This window comes from Gossypium hirsutum, chromosome A07 (genome assembly GCF_007990345.1).
Source record: "Gossypium hirsutum isolate 1008001.06 chromosome A07, Gossypium_hirsutum_v2.1, whole genome shotgun sequence".
NCBI lineage: Eukaryota > Viridiplantae > Streptophyta > Magnoliopsida > Malvales > Malvaceae > Gossypium > Gossypium hirsutum.
In genome coordinates, this window is record NC_053430.1 from 87,114,514 (window position 1) to 87,131,213 (window position 16,700).

The 16,700-nt window shown below is 32.7% G+C and overlaps 1 protein-coding gene and 2 pseudogenes across 1 annotated transcript; 1 reads left to right on the forward strand and 2 right to left on the reverse strand.

Annotated features, from left to right (window-relative positions):
• The first annotated feature begins 778 nt into the window (after positions 1-778).
• Positions 779-4,398, forward strand: LOC121203750 (CCR4-NOT transcription complex subunit 9). The gene is made up of 8 exons (XM_041074203.1): positions 779-895; positions 1,961-2,050; positions 2,202-2,244; positions 2,318-2,424; positions 2,573-2,668; positions 3,634-3,833; positions 3,900-3,969; positions 4,065-4,398. The coding sequence occupies exons 1-8, from the start codon at positions 779-781 to the stop codon at positions 4,191-4,193; spliced, it is 852 nt and encodes a 283-aa protein (XP_040930137.1). The 3' UTR covers positions 4,194-4,398.
• A 566-nt stretch (positions 4,399-4,964) lies between these two features.
• Positions 4,965-10,637, reverse strand: LOC107956908 (probable inactive linolenate hydroperoxide lyase; annotated as a pseudogene).
• A 2,242-nt stretch (positions 10,638-12,879) lies between these two features.
• Positions 12,880-16,322, reverse strand: LOC107955648 (condensin complex subunit 2-like; annotated as a pseudogene).
• Between the last annotated feature and the right edge of the window lie 378 nt (positions 16,323-16,700).

The following is a 16,700-nucleotide window of genomic DNA, read 5'->3' on the forward strand; positions in this document are numbered from 1 at the left end:
TTTTCTTTGGCCCATTTAAGAACTTGAGTTTAGCTTCAATGTTTAATTTGACATTTGGGCTTTTATTTTTTTTCCCAATTAACTACCCCTGTTTTTTTTACTAGAGTGTATATATCAAACATTCATTGGGTTATTTGGTTTGGGTATCAATTTGAACATTAAAACTAAACTTAAGTACCAAATTAGTTTATTAACTACTCCTAAATAATATCTTTGTCACCATTCACAAAATGAAAAAAATCAAGAAAGATAGAAAAGTAAACTAAGAATATGAGTGTGTGTTTTGAAAAAAAAAAGTACGACTTAATTTCTTGTTTTTATCATTTTTTGTTTGGTTATTTCCTTGTACAACTCATACTAGTAAACTAAAATATATACTAAAATAAATTTGACCTGACTCAATCCATTCATAACCTAATTTGAAAAATAATCCGAACTTCACCAATCAAATCGAAATAAGTTTATTTCAAATTCCTTTTCATCCTTAGTTGAGCCTTTAAAATAAAACACTTACGGTTTGTTATCATAATAGGTTAATACATTTATCACCATTCGCAAAACGACAAGTTTGTGAATATGAGTTTGAGTGTATGTTTAGAAAAAAACACATGACTCCCTTGCTTTATCATTTTTTGTTTGGTTATTTCCTTGTGCGGCTCATACTAATAAATGCAGTATCTGAAATTTTATTGCTAGACATACAAGAAGATATCACCTGGAGTTTCAATATTTCTGTAACATATTTTCCAATCTCTTCTCTCATCTCTCATCGGAGAAAATGGTTTCAGGTGCGACTGCTCCAGTCACTTCCAACCCTCCTGCTAGAGTCAGATATTTAATTCAAGGGCTTGCTTCTGAAGAAACACGAGAGCAATCACTTGATGTTCTTTGCAAGGTATCAGACACCTTTACTTTTATTTTTTCTTCTTAACTACCTTTTTGATTTTTTGGGAAAAGAAAATGATCAAATAACTCAAAACATGCACATAAGACAACAATATACAAAATAAAAGACTAATCAATTCTGGGGTCTTTATTTTCTTTTTGATTTAATAAAGAAATATGGTAGAACCATTTTTAATATTTCAAAATATTAGCTGTCATACTTTTTAAATTTTTATAATCAATATATGTTTTTTTTATCAAAGAATAATTAAGAAAATTCCATATAAACTTTATTTGAAATACTGAAATGGGCAAAATTCTAATTAAATTAGATCTTCATATAACTATGAGTTAGAGTAATAAAGATTTTACCAACCTGAATACATACATTCATGTATAGATGACTTGAGTTTGATATTCAAAGAGTGCTCTCTCTTTCATGATAGTTACTCTTTTTCTTCTTTTTTTTTTAAACTTTTCAAGTTCTAAATTCTAAGAAATGGCTGCTCATTTGTAATCTTTTCTTCTCTTTACAGAATAGACTGGCTTATGGCAATTTGGCAGTGCTATTATGAAATTCTTTTGGTACTATGCGTGTCCTTTTGAAGGTAGGTCTTGCTATTTAATTCTATGTTACTTCTAGAACATATTTGAGCATGAGTGGAGGTACAATTAAAGGAAAAAAAAAAGCATACTTACATCATATACTTCTAGATTTCATTTTTAATGTTTTAGATATATAGATTAGATTTGTTTTACTAAAAATGAATTACACTTTTTAAAAGGGTTAATCAATTTGCAAGATAAATGATCTAAACTTTCCGTTATTTTACAAGTCATTTTCTATTACTCAAACTGTTTTTCATGAAATAAACATAAAAAAGGAATACAAAAAATATTTTTCATCATACGAATCCATCCTAAATTTTTCTTCATTCATCCGTAGAGTAGTCATATTCATCTACCAGACCAAGTTAGTCTCTAAGAAAATCATAAACTTCGCAGCTTTGTTGATAGATACATTGGTCACACCAATTTTGTAGTAAATGGATTTATATAACTGTTCATTATTCAGATAATAACTTCAGCTTACCGTCCACTGTTATCCGACGGCCTTACTGAAAGAGCTGTAACACAAGTTTGCAATGCTATAGCCCTTTTCCAGGTCCACTCTTCTACATTTTTGTTTTTATATGTTAAGAATCTCAAAAGTGAGCCTGCCTTTGTTTTCAGATCAGTAAAGTTTGTATTTATAGATTATATTAAATTTTAGTTATATGAAAATCTTAATGACATCATTCTTTGTATTTTTATAGTGTGTAGCTTCTCACCCTAATACAAGGATTCCATTTATCAGAGGTAACTTCACTTTTGAGTCATCAAATTCGATTATTGTTGGCTACTCTAATTGAAATAAATACTTCTTTTGTAGCTACAATGCCAATGTATCTTTATCCCTTCTTGAACACCATGAATAATGAAAGGAGCTATGAATGTCTAAGGATTACCAGCTTAGGTATGATAGGGTCACTAGCAAAGGTAGCTCCACCTAACACCTTCTGTTCTTCTTTCCCCTGTCAACTTCTGGCAGAATTCATACATAGAGGTCATGATGACTTGAATTAAATATTTTTTCCCCAGTTACTATGATTAGTACTAATGATGATGGAGTTTTGGAACTGTGCAGGTACAGGATCCAGAAGTGATAGAGTACTTGCTTTCAACTCAAATATTTCCCAGTTGCCTACGCTGCATGGAGGTTGGCAAAACATTGTCAAGAACAGTGAGTCACTGCACTTTCTTCTAATATACAAACCTATAAATGTTTCACTTGTTTCTTCACTTTTTTGTTTTTTCTTTTTATGTTCGTACTCATGTCATCTAATGTTAACAACAATGGATATGAACTAAAACCAACATGACTAGTGACTTGAGGTTATACTTAAAAAAAGACATTATTTTATTGGAAAGTTACAATTTTGACATTATTTTCAGGCCCCTGAGCTTGGTTTCAATATTTAGTTTAGTATCTGACTTTTGTCAAATTAATACTTGAGTTTTTTTTTTGTCTCATACAAATATTTATGTTTGACTTTAATGTTCAATTTGGTACTAAATTTTTTTTTCCTCAATTAAATACCTATTTTTTTTACTAGAACACATATGTCAAATATTTATTAGTCCACATGATGTTTACTTTGGATACAAAAATTGAACAGAAGCCAAACCTAGGTACCAAAATAAATATTAAAATCAAATATAGGTATTTGTACGAGACAAAAAAAACTCGAGTATAAAAAAAATTCAGCAATCAAAATTGAACATTAAGGTCAAATATAAGTACCAAATGATATATTAATTTTAATTTTTTTCTGCCTTAAAAAAACTATTAGGGGGAAAAATTGTACATAACTATATATATTACTTGGATTCTGGAGTTAGGGGAAAAGAAAAATCCAGGGTAACTTACTTATTAGATACCATGTGATGTTGTGGCTACCGTTATTTCACATTTTCAATGTAAAAATCAAAGCAATAAAATCTTAAGAAGCCCATGAAAATGAAACTAAGGAAAAAAGTAAACAGCTTTGGGAATAAACCAATGAGCTTATAAGACATTGTAATTTTCAGCACCATAATTGTATCATCTATGGCGTTACTATATCTTAGACATGCAAGATTCTTAGTTATATTCTTGATGCTAATATGTTTAACATTATCAGCTGCTAATACAATAATGGATGGTAGGTGTCCACATTTATAATTTACAGAATCTTACTAAGTGAGAAAGGGCTCAAGTACTGTTTCATTCTTGCTGAACGATATCTCTCAGTATCCCAATGTTTGGGAAAATTGGTTGAAAACCTTACTGAAGATGATGCAGAAAATTTGCCTCAGCTCCTCAAAAACATCATTGGATGTTACCTCAGGCTCTCCGAAAATAAAAGGTTAGCTAAAAACACATGTTTTAATCTTATCAGTTCATTCTTTAATGGATGAAACTCCGTGTTTAGGACAAGGCCACAATTGTCGAGCTACTTTCCATGGAAGTTTTTAGATCACAAATATGCTAACATCATTCGGGTAAGCTTCAAAACTTCATTTCGTGCATATGAACACATGCGAATTAGAATGGTTAAACCCTAAACCTTATACATTATATTCAATTCCTTTTGCAGAGTGATCCAAAAGTCCTTGCTGACCTACGACAATTGGTTTGCAATTTAAGGACCAGCAAGAGTTGTACAATCCACTGTACCGATGAGCCACCAACTAGCAGCGACTCACCCGGGCTGTCCATTCCATGATGGTTACGGTATTCAGACTGGGCAAGGCAGTGACTGGGGAACATACAATATACAATATCAATACCCTATACTCTAAGATATTACCCTATAGAACTGTACTGTAGGTGTATAGGGATGGTTATGTAGGCCAAAAACAACTCCGTAACGGCTGCTAGTTAATTACCCTTAATATTTTGTGTTTACAGATACAATGCATAATCTCTGTCTTTACTATATCTATATGGAATATATATAAAAAATAAATTTGAATATATCGGTGTTAGATGACATTGAGTATTACAGGCCAAATCACTTGATTTTGATGGAGACTATATTATAGACGTCTCAATGGTCGTAGGAGACTTTGTGCATGATATTATCAATCCGTCGCCCTTCACATTGATGTTGAATTTGAGTTATTTTTTCAGTTTTAATCAATTTGTCTTCACATGAGTTTCAAGTAGTAGATTTATATAATCAAATGGATTAATTTTTAGTGAAAAAAACATTGACTTGTGGAACAGATTTGTATGACCAGAGAGCAATTAAAAATCAATGGCTCGCTCATCCATCGGATCTGGTACTATTTATTACATTAAAAACTTGTTCTCCATTGGAAATAGGCTAAATTTAATAAAATTGAGAGTTTGAAAATTTTAAATTTGTAATGATTTGTAATGCTATGTTTGAAAACTGATTACGTAACGAATTGGATTAAGACTGAAATTCATGTTTTGATACATAAAGATTTGGAAATTGTCTTTTGTAATATTTGCTTTTGCTAAGTGCAAATTACTTGGCCTTTTCAACGGCTGTAATTTTACCAAAACCCCCACTAATTGAATCATACCTTTTCAACACGTCAGCTAGAATTAATGTAGCTGACATAGTCACATAATCCTTTGCTGCACATTGCTATCCGATTCACTAGGCGACCTGGTCTGTGGTCCATTCGATCACAAGTAACTAATGGCAATTCCTTCCCCTTCCCCACAAACCGGTCCGCCTTAAAATTCTCCGGTTCATCATAAAATTTACCATCTCTCTTAGCCAAAGGTTGATACCCATACAACAGCTCCCCCTTTTTAATGCTAAAAACCGAGTCATGAGAAGTGAGTTCAAAATCCTTCCTGCTCGTGCATATCGAAGCACAATGGGCTGGTTGAACTGCAATGTTTCGTAAACAACAGAGTTCACCAACTCCATCTCTTTCACCGACTCAAAACTCAATCTCGTTGATTGCTCAGCTAGTTTTCTCACTTCTTCTCTTAGCTTAGCTTGTAACTCAGTTTTATCACTAGCTACAGCATTGAGCAACGTCGGCAAAAACAATGTGAAACCACCAAACGCATTGAACCCAAGGACGAAGATCAAGTTATGGAAGGCTTCGGATTTGGGAAGTCAAAGTCTTCCATGCCGCGACGAACAACTTCTCCTTCATGTTGTTCGATGAAGTTGTTCAATTTGCCTTAGTAATGTGGCAGCTTGGTGACAATTACTTAAGGACTAATATGAAGATAATGATAAATTTCCTGGAAGTTTACGGAAACAGGGTGATGGATAATTATGACTTGCAAGGTGGCAACCTTATCTTTTGACTAAGCATGAATGTGGCATAAGCTGAAGCATACTTATTCATAATAAATGGATAAGTTTGAAAACAAATAAACAAGGCTAAAACAATTTAACCAAGCCTATAAAGATGTAAGCATAGTGTGTATGGAAAGTGTAAGCGGTGTAAGTAAAAGAAGAAGAAAAGAGAGTGTGTGAGATAGAAAACTAGCAACAGCTAGTGTAGAGAGAAAAAATTGTATTTATATTGTGTAATATTTGTGTGTAATAAAATTAATTTTCAGTTATTAATTGTTCATACACTTTCAACAAGTGGTATCAGAGCTAGATTTGTATTAATGCCACAACGACAAACATGATTCAACTGCAAATCTCAAAATTAGCAAAGACAATTATGACAATTGGAGCATCCAAATGAAGCATTTGCTTGACTCTTAAAATTATTGGGATGTTGCCGAAGAAATATATGTCGAACTCGAAAATGCAGCTGTCAAAGCGGCTTTGACAAATGAAGAAAAAAAAGCATTGAAAAAATCGTAAAAAGGATAAGAAGGCATTGTTCTTTATTTTTCAATGTGTTGATGAATCAACCTTTGAAAATTTTTTAGAGGCAAAGATATCAAACAAAGTATGAGGAATTTAGCAAAAATCCCTTCAAAGAATGGAAAAAGCAAAAAAAAAAGTACATTTACAAACCCTCAGAGTCGAATTTAAGACGTTAAAAATGAAATTTTCAGAACATGTTGTTGATTATGTCACCTGAGTGAAAGCAATGGTAATTGAAATGAAAAGGAATGAGGACTCTTAATGACGTAAGAGTAATAGAAAAAAATTACAGTAATTAACACGCAAATTTGATTATGTGGCTGTTGTCATTGAATAGTCAAAAGATCTGTCACAAATATCTATCGACAAACTTGTGGGTTCCCTCCAAGCTCATGACCATAAAATCAAGAAAAATGATTATACTGAAAATTTGGAGCAAGTCTTGCAAAGCAATTGTTGTTCGATGAAAATGGAGCTAGCAATAGTTTTGGACAATGTACAAGCAATCGTAAAGGATATAAAGGTGGAAATAGAGATGGATGATGAACATGTGAACGAGGCAATCAATTATATGGTAGAGGCCAAACAAGCGAAGAGTATTAGGCATCAAGTCGTGGACAAGGAGTTCGAGGCCAAGGCCAAGGTCGAGGTAGGGGTAGAGGTAGAGGTGGATTTTAACAAGAAAATAAATCCCAGATATAATGTTATAATTGTAAGAAATATGGTCATTTTAGTTATGAATGTAGATCAACTCCCAATGTGGAGGGGAAAAATCATGTAGTAGTAGCTAAAGAAAAAGAAAACATGGAATCTAATGTATTCCTCACTTATAAAGAAACTGAAAAATCAAATAAAAATATTTAGTATCTTGATAATTGTGCCAGCAATCACATGTGTGGCCGAAAAGACTTATTTTTAGAGTTGGACGAGAATATTCACGGACAAGTAACGTTTGGAGATGAATCGCACACCACGGTCAAAGATAAAGACAAAGTTACAATTACACAAAAGAACAGAGAGAAGTACATATCAGATGTTTATTACGTACTAGCTTTGAAAAGTAACATCATCAGCCTTGGACAACTTTTAGAAAAAAGATATTAAGTAAATATGAAGGATCGCACATTAGCCCTAAAAAATAAAAATGGTGAATTAATTTCCCAAGTTGATATGATAGGTAATTATCCTTTCATTATTGATATTAAATCTGGAGAGGTGAAGTGTATGAAGAATGCAATCAAAGATGATTCATGGTTATGACATTTAAGGTTCAAGAATCTTGGATTTTCTGGCCTGAAGTTAGTAACAAAAGAAAAGATGGTAAATGGATTGCTAGAAATTAATCTTCTTGATCAATTGTGTAAGCTTGCATCAAAGGAAAACAACACAGACAGAGTTTTCAAGTTGGAAAATCTCAACAAGACAAGAGACCATTGGAGATAGTGCATTCCATCATAGCAATTCCTTTTGATATACCATCACTTGGTGGAAACAGGTACTATCTTACTTTTACTCATGATTTTAGTAGAAAAAGTTAGATATATCTTCTTAAAAAAATCAGAAGCATTTGACAAGTTTATCGACTTCAAAGCTATGGTAGAAAAACATAATGGACATTATATTAAGATACTTAGAACTGATAGAGGAAATGGTTATACTTCAAAGCTATTTGAAAGCTTTTGCAAGGAGCAAAGAATTATTCATTAATTGACAACTATGTACACGCCACAATAAAATGGAGTCGCTAAAAGGAAGAACCGCATTATTCTTGATATGGCAAGAAGCATGGTTAAAGGTAAGCATTTACCAAGAACTTTCTAAGCTGAAGTTGTTCAATGTGTTGATATTTTTTGAACCAGTGTCCAATAAAAAGTGTGAAATACAATACACCAAATGAAGCCTGGAGCAATCAAAAGCCAGGAGTAGGGTATCTCAAGATTTTTGGATGCATCACATATGCTCATGTTCCTAACCAGACGAGAAATAAGCTTGACGAAAGAGGAGTGAAATGTATTTTTATTGGTTATGAAAAAAGAAACAAGGCATATAGTTTATACAACCCTCTCACCAAGAAAGTTATTATTTCAAAAGACGTTGAGTTTGATTAAGTTGATTACTGGAGATGGAGCGAATAAGAAAATAAAACTGAAGGATTATTTTTCAGTGATGACAAAGAAGATGATTTCATCAATCAATATGAACAAGATGATGATCAAAACCCTCTACCAAGTCCTATTGCAACAACTCGTACAACATCGTGTAATGAAAAAATGTGGTCTAATAACATATGAAGATGGTATTAAAGATGTCAAATGAAAAAAGGCAATGGATGAATAAATTGCAGCAATAAGAAGAAATGAAATGTGGGAGTTAACAAGTCTACTAGAACGGCATAGTCTAATTAGAGTAAAATGGGTGTACAAGACGAAGACCAACAAAGAAGGAAAAGTGGAGAAATACAAAACAAGACTAGTTGCAAAAGGCTACAAGCAAATACCTGAGTGGACTATGATGAAGTATTTGCTCTGGTCTCCAGAATTGACACTATAAGGCTTCTCACGACAATTGCAACACAAAATAAATAAAAATTTTATCATATGGATGTGAAGTCAACATTCATTAATGACTACTTAGAAGAAGAAGTTAACATCAAATAACCACCTAGATATAGCAAACAAGGATAGGAAGACAAAGTCTATCGCTAAAAGAAAGTTTTATGTGGGCTAAAGCAAGCCTCGAGAGTATGGAGCACAAGAATAGATGAATACTTTCAGAAGAACAGATTCATAAAAAGCCCATAAGAGCATGCCCTATATACGAAAAAAATGGAGTTGGTGACATCATGATTGTGTGCTTATACGTGGATGATATGATTTTCACGAAAAATAATCCAAGTATGTTCAATGACTTTAAGAAAGCTATGACTAAGGAATTTGAAATGACAAATATTGGTGAAATGCCATACTTTCTTGGACTTGAAGTGAAACAAATGAAAGATGGAATATTTATGTCTCAAAAGAAGTATGCAAAATACATTTTAAGAAAATTTAAAATGAAATATTGCAAGCCGATAGCCACGCCAACAGAACCAAGCATGAAATTAAGTGTTGGTTTATCTAGATAACCGGTAAATCCATCGTTGTTTAAAAGTATTATTGAAAGTTTAAGGTACTTGATTATCACGCAACCATATATCATGTACGTAGTGAGAATAATTAGTAGATACATAGAGAAGCCAAAAATAGATCACTTCATTGCAGCAAATAGAATTTTGATATATGTCAAAAATACGATGGATCATGGTTTATTTTATACACACTCACAAAGTTCAAAATTGGTTGAATATTTATTTCATATTGATTATGCAACATTTTCATGGTCATCGAAAAAGTAACAAATAGTAGCCCTCTCAACATGTGAACCGGAATACATTGTTGTTTCAACGTGCGTGTCAAGCAATTAGTTGAAGAATATTTTGGGTGAATTATCTGTTAAACAAGAAGGTCCAATTACAATTTATATTGACAACAAGTCCACAATATCTCTTGCAAAGAATCCAGTGTCTCGTAGACGAAGCAAGTGAAGAATAAAAATGTAGAGTTAATTTACTACCAAATAGAAGACCAATTGGAAAATATTTTCATGAAATCATTGAAAGCGGACGTATTCCATAAACTCAAAGAAAATCTTGGAATGAAAGTTCGGTTTAAGGAGAGTGTTAGAAGTCAAATCAACTTCTCAAAACCAATAAAGCTTGAAGCCAAGAGTGGATGTAGAATTTGGCTTAGTAATGTGGCAGCTTGGTGATGATCACTTAAGGACTAAGATGAAGATAATGATAAATTTGTTGGAAGTTTCATGAAACATTAAAGGATAAGTATGATGGATAATTATGGCTTACAAGGTGGCAACCTTATCTTTGACTAATTTGACTAAGCATGAATGTGGCATGAGTTTAAGCATACTTATCCATAATAAATGGATAACTCTGAAAACAATCAAGAAAGCTAAGATGGTTTAACCAAGCCTATAAATATGTAAGCATAGTGTATGGAAAGTATTAGTGGGGCGAGTAAAAGAAGAAGAAGAAGGAACGAGTGTTTGAGATAGAAAACTAGCAGCAACTAGTATATAAAAAAAATGTATTTCTATTATGTAATATTTGTGTGTAATAAAATTAGTTTTCAATTATTACTTGTCCATATGCTTCCAACAAAGTTTTTGGTATCTTTCACTAGTGATGGCAAAAGGGTAAGCATAAGACTGGACGAATATCTCTTCCAAGGGTTTAATGACACGGAAGGGGTAGGTGGGTAAGAGTTGGATATGAAAATAAAAATAGTTGTATATGTTGCAAAGTGTTTAACTTGTCAACGAGTGAAAGCTGAATATCAAGTTCCCTTTAGTTTCTTCAACCAATTTCAATTCCTGAATGGAAATAGGAACAAAATACAATGGATTTTGTTGTTAGTTTACAAACTTCGCCGAATAAAAGAAATGTTCTCTAGATAATAGTTGACCGATTAACCAAATTTGCTAATTTTCTAACAGTGAGAATAGATTGGTCACTTAAAAAGCTTGTCGAGGTGTATATTCACGAGATAATAAGACTTCATGATGCACCTATTCTTGTTATCTTGGATCGAGATCTTTGTTTCACTTCGTTCTATAAGCAATTGTATGAATCTTTGGGCACAATGTTGAGTTTCAGCACTACTTTCTATCCCAAATCTGATAGTCAATCAAAGTGCGTTAACCAAATATTGAAAGACATACTACGAGCTTGTATCATTGAGTTTGAAACTAGTTGGGAACGTTATTTACCTTTAGCAAAACTTGTTTATAATAATAGTTTTCAATCAAGTATTCAAATAGCTATGTATGAAATTTTGTATGGCCAATGGTGTAGAACACCTCTATGTTGGTCAGAATTGAGTGAGAAAAAGATGGTAAAGTAAAATATAATGCAAGAAATGGAATATAAAGTGAGATTGTTAAAAGACAGATTGAAAGCAATTTTAGATAGACATATGTCGTATATTGACTTGAAGCAGAAAGAAATTGAATTTGCCTTGCGTGACAATATTTTTAAAAGTCTTTCCATAGAAAAAAATTTACAAGCTGGTCATAAAAGGAAGTTAAGTCCGAAATATATTGAGTCATATAAAATTATTGAAAAATTTTGACTAGTTATCTACTATTTGGCATTGCCATCAGAATCGAAAATTATTAATAATATGTTTCATGTGTCAATGCTTCGATGTTATCAATCTAATTCTTCTCATGTGATACCTATGGAAGCGATAGAAACGCTACCTAATTTGACGCTTTAAGAAGAGCCAATAGAAATCTTAGATCAAGCAGTGAAAGAGTTGAGAAAAAAACATGTGCCATTAGTGAAAGTCTTATGGCGCAATCATAACATTTGAAAATGCTACTTAACCATATATAATTGATTCTGGGGTGAGTGTATGATATGTGATAAAGTGTGATTCTGGTAGTATTACTGCAACTTCGGGTGATGTAACCGTAATATCTGTTATGACAGCTTAACTACAATTTTATTGGCTTGACCATATCAAATTGATTTTGGCGGATTATCGCAACTTTTCTGTTTGGCAGCTCAGCTGCACTTATATAAGTGACATATAGTCACTAAGCGGTGTGTAGGGTTGGATGGGTAATTAATACCCTATATGATGTGTAGAGATGGTCGGAGTTGGTGTGTAGCGGATGGGGTAAGATCTGTAACTGCATTTGTATCTGAATTTGTGTCTACATCTGTATCTAAACCTGTGTTTGCATTTATATCTGAACATGTATATGTATCCATATTTGGTAGCGGATGGGGTAAGATCTGTAACTGCATTTGTATCTGAATTTGTGTCTACATCTGTATCTAAACCTGTGTTTGCATTTATATCTGAACATGTATATGTATCCATATTTGGTTATGATAAAACATCCGATTTCGTATGTGAGAACATGCTTGAATCTGTATTTGAATATTGTGTTTGTTTGTGAATGTGTTTCCAATTTGTTGCTTGGGATGTGTTATACATTGGGCTTTTAGCTCACTCATTTATTTAATTCGTTTTGTTGCTTGGGATGTGTTATACATTGGGCTTTTAGCTCACTCATTTATTTAATTCGTTTTAGGTGAACTTCCGACTTAGGACCAGACGGCATACGAAAACTCAAATTGTTTTCACGACTAATTAATTATAGTGATGTATGTTAGTTTTTTTTTTTTTGGACTTTTGAGGCTATAATTTGTTTTTAGGCTGTGTTTTCATTTTCGTTTTGTTTGTCAATTTTGATATTTTTTATCGTAAATTGCAAAATTACACAAGTTAACAAATTAGATTCCAATTTTTAAAATTAAAACTCTGAAACATTTTCTGTTGCAATTTAAGTAACTTTTTAAGTGTTTTTCTATAAATAAATAAATAATTTTTAACTAACATTAGCATTAATCAAAAAAAGATTTGTTCAAAATTAGTATTTTTGAAGCAAACGAATTTGAAATAGATTTTGACCTTTGAAATAAATGTTTACAAACTTAAGTTTGTTTGAACATCTATGAGAGTTCTGCGAAGTTTTATTTTTTTTGAAACGCTTAACCACGTTGGATTAAAACAAGAGTTTTTAAACAAACTAATGTAACTGTTCCAGATTCGGCTATAATGTTTAGTAGCAAACTGGTGGTAAACATTACTATCTTGTTGGGCATAAGAAACAATTTGACAAGGTCCTCAGGTTGATAGTGACAATCTTCAGGAAGCTTTGTATTACAAGGTGCTCTGTTTGAAGGTAGAAGCAATGACTTAAGATTTTGGGGAGGAGCAAAGATGTCAGGCATTTCATTATCCAAGGCTTTTGTGAAATCAATATCAGGCTCAGCTTGTTTCTTATTTTTGGCTTTCTTTGTAGTTGACACTTCCATATTTTCTTCATCAGCAATATTCTCAGAACCTACGATATTCAACACTCAAAATAAGTCAATAAGCTACTAAAGTAAAATGTTGATAAAAAATGTCTTAACTTAAATGAAGTGGTAGTTAAAGCTCTTGTCAAACACTCGATTGACGTACATTCAAACCGTGTTACCCCATCCCCCACCGTAATATTGTATAAAAAAAAACATGTTGATCAAAGATAGCAGTTGCCAGTGGCCCCATGACATATACCTTTAGTTTTTCTGTATTTCCAATGATCAGGACCAGCCCAAGCATTATGTTTCAAAGTAAATCCCAGGTTCAAAAACAAATAATCATCAACTTTCTCAAATCTGTCATCTGCATCAGGATTGTTGAAAGAAAATGATCGGTATCCTCTCGAATTCAATTATGATTTAGAATAATAAGCATGTAATTCAAGTCTTAACCTTTCAAACAATTAAGAGAAGGAAATATGTTAAACCTCATGATAACTCGTAAAAGTTGGCTCTTCCCTGTTAAATTCCTCATCAACAATGTTTGGTTGGTCATCATGATCAAAACCATCATTGTCAAAACTCTCAAATGCAACACCATCAAACTCGCTTTCATTATTTATAGTATCAGCTAGCTCTGTTGATCTCTGGTTGCAGGAAAAGTTCTCCAGTGGCATTCTGTTCTCTTCATAAAATTGATTGACTATATTATGGAGAGTTGGAGAAATCTCATCTTTTGTTTGCATGTTCAACACCATACGCTCTAGGTATTCTGTCAATACATCAAAGAGTGATTGTAATCAAACACCTAAGTTTATCAGACAAAGATGTGAAAACACACCAGTCAAAACCAAAAACAAACCTCCAGCAAAAGATAGATCAATTGTTTCAGATATATCATGCTGATTTGAAGAAGGAATTTCCTTCCCCGGCACTTCGAATGAATCAAAGAGAACACAGCTTCCAGCATAAACACCAAGATTATTCAAGAATAGACCCTTGGCTCCACCTTCGTTAAATTGTGCAGATGTTTGATGATAGAGAGGATCCACTGCAAATGCAGCTGAAAACCAAAAGATGGCATCATAAACAAAGCTTGTACCTCACATGGGAATCAAATATTTATGATTAGATTACCATCAAATTTCTTTACATTAAGAGCCCCAAAAGAAGATTCCAGCTGTGATAAAGGTGACATCTGCACATATAGACGTTCATTACTATATAGTTTGAACTTTGAATTAGATAATTCTTTACATTTAAAGACCACAAACCTTTTATCTGTCTCTTTCTTAGGATTCACTTCCTGTGTGGTATCAATATTTCCATTCTCCACCACAGAATCTGGCATTGTAACATGATATCACATTTAGTTAAAAATGTGGCCAAATAATGCTAAGTAAGTCTACAGCTACGAAAATACTGACCATAACCTATTCTTACTTTTTCCTTAAAAAAAATTTTGATAAATTTTTGACCACATATGAGGATTGACTATGTCAGTGTTTCACATATGAGTGTACATACTAGTTATGTACCAAGAGTTTATCAGCACAGCCAGGTAAATTTTTAAAATCTATAACATTAGCAAGCCTTCTGTACAACCACTTCTCATACAAACAATCTCTGATAGCAAAAAATACGCTAGGGCCTAGGTGCCACCATAGAAGAAACCTAACCTTGCTCATTTTCTTGACCTGCTCTGTTTATCCCACCAAGAACCTTGTATGCTTCTGAATGAACCGAATCCAGGCTCAATGAATAAATCTTAACACCAGCTTCCAGAGTACAACTGGCCTGTAAAATATATAATGAAACTCATTCATTAAGCATGAAAAAAAAAAGTGAAATATTATCAATTATCAATCCATAAATTGTTTGTCATTTTTTTCTCCAAACATTTCCAGACGTTTTTGCTTTCACGGTTATGACCAATGGCTTCAGCTTAATATTTACACAGCAGTTATTCGTAGTCTAAATATATGCTCCCTTGAAAACGCAATGCATGGATCCAGAACAAGATCATTGAAGTAATCCCTTGGGTCAGGCTAAGTATTAATTTGGTCACCAGTGTTTAAAATTGCGAGAAGATTAGTAACTAAAAGGTAAGAAAAGCCATAAAATGTGCAACATTCTTTACTCTAAACTACCAACTATAGCTTCAACATTTTCGAATAAATCTTAAACGAATTCGTTTTCGGGGTCGATTCAATATTTATTTATCTAATTTTCTGCTATACTAAACAACGAAAAATGCTATACTAAACAAACCTTTTGAAAGTTCGTCTCAACGCCATTTTCTTCTTCAACCTAGATAACCTCGCGAAGATGGTCTATTAAATTCAGCTCCCAAATGTTCTTTTGATTAATTTGCTGCACCCAAAAGATAAATAATAAATTTAAATACGAATAAAATTACATTAAAACTTAAAAACAATTCAACCACCAAAAGTCCAATGATTACCACTTAATTTTAAAAAAGAATACATAAATTTTAAAAAGTATTTACTTGACCTCAAAAGAAAAACCCTCATCTTCCTGTACTTTTAAGTAATTGAAGTGATTACAGACATTTTCACTGGCCAATTTAATGCAATCTTGGAACAACTCCAGAATCTGGTCTTTAGATAGGCAAGGATCGGAATCAGTAGGCGACTGAGGATGGGAAAGAACGGGCTTGCGACGGATGGCGGCGACTCAGCTGCTCGAGCCTGGGCACGCTCGAGTTTGTCGTCGTTAGAGCCCAGGAAGAAGGGACTTGTGGGGGGACTGGATGCGAGAGGCCATAGGGATCCTAGGCCTAGTGTTAGGGCTCAAAACTTCCGCCATTGGCTTAAGGATTTACGCTTCCTTCAACATTGTGATGGAGCCTGGTTCGGATTTCAAATCCTGTATATTTGAAATGAGAGATATAAAAAAAGATAAAAAGAGATATAAAAAAAAAGGGTTAATAATAAATAAAATTTGTTCCTTCTTTTCTTTTCCCTCCAATATATGCTTTGAATCTAGATATTTGACGCGCAATATTACGTGTGGCCAAGTGTCGTGTGCGTGATCGGAGATCTTTGAATAGCGGCCGTCGCTTTATTATACTTTTAGCTCTTAGCTCATTTCCCATTGACCTCCAATTTCCTTTGGGACAAAAATATTCGATTTTGGTTTATGTTTGCTAAAATTATCACAAAACTCTTTTTATTATATTCTGAATTCCATTTTACTGAAAAAGTAGATAAATAATTATTATAGGATAGATGAGTGAGCGAAATAATTCCTATTAAATTTTGGTATTTATAAATTTAGCATTTAACTTTTATACATTTATTAAATTTGACTTTTATTATTTTATTAGAAGTAAATTAAAAAGTTTTGAAACTAATAAATCTAAAGGTTGAAAAATACTTTAATAACAAATTAAAAAATAACAATTAAATTCTTTTAAAATTTAAAAATTATTAAAAAATCATAAAAATTATTTT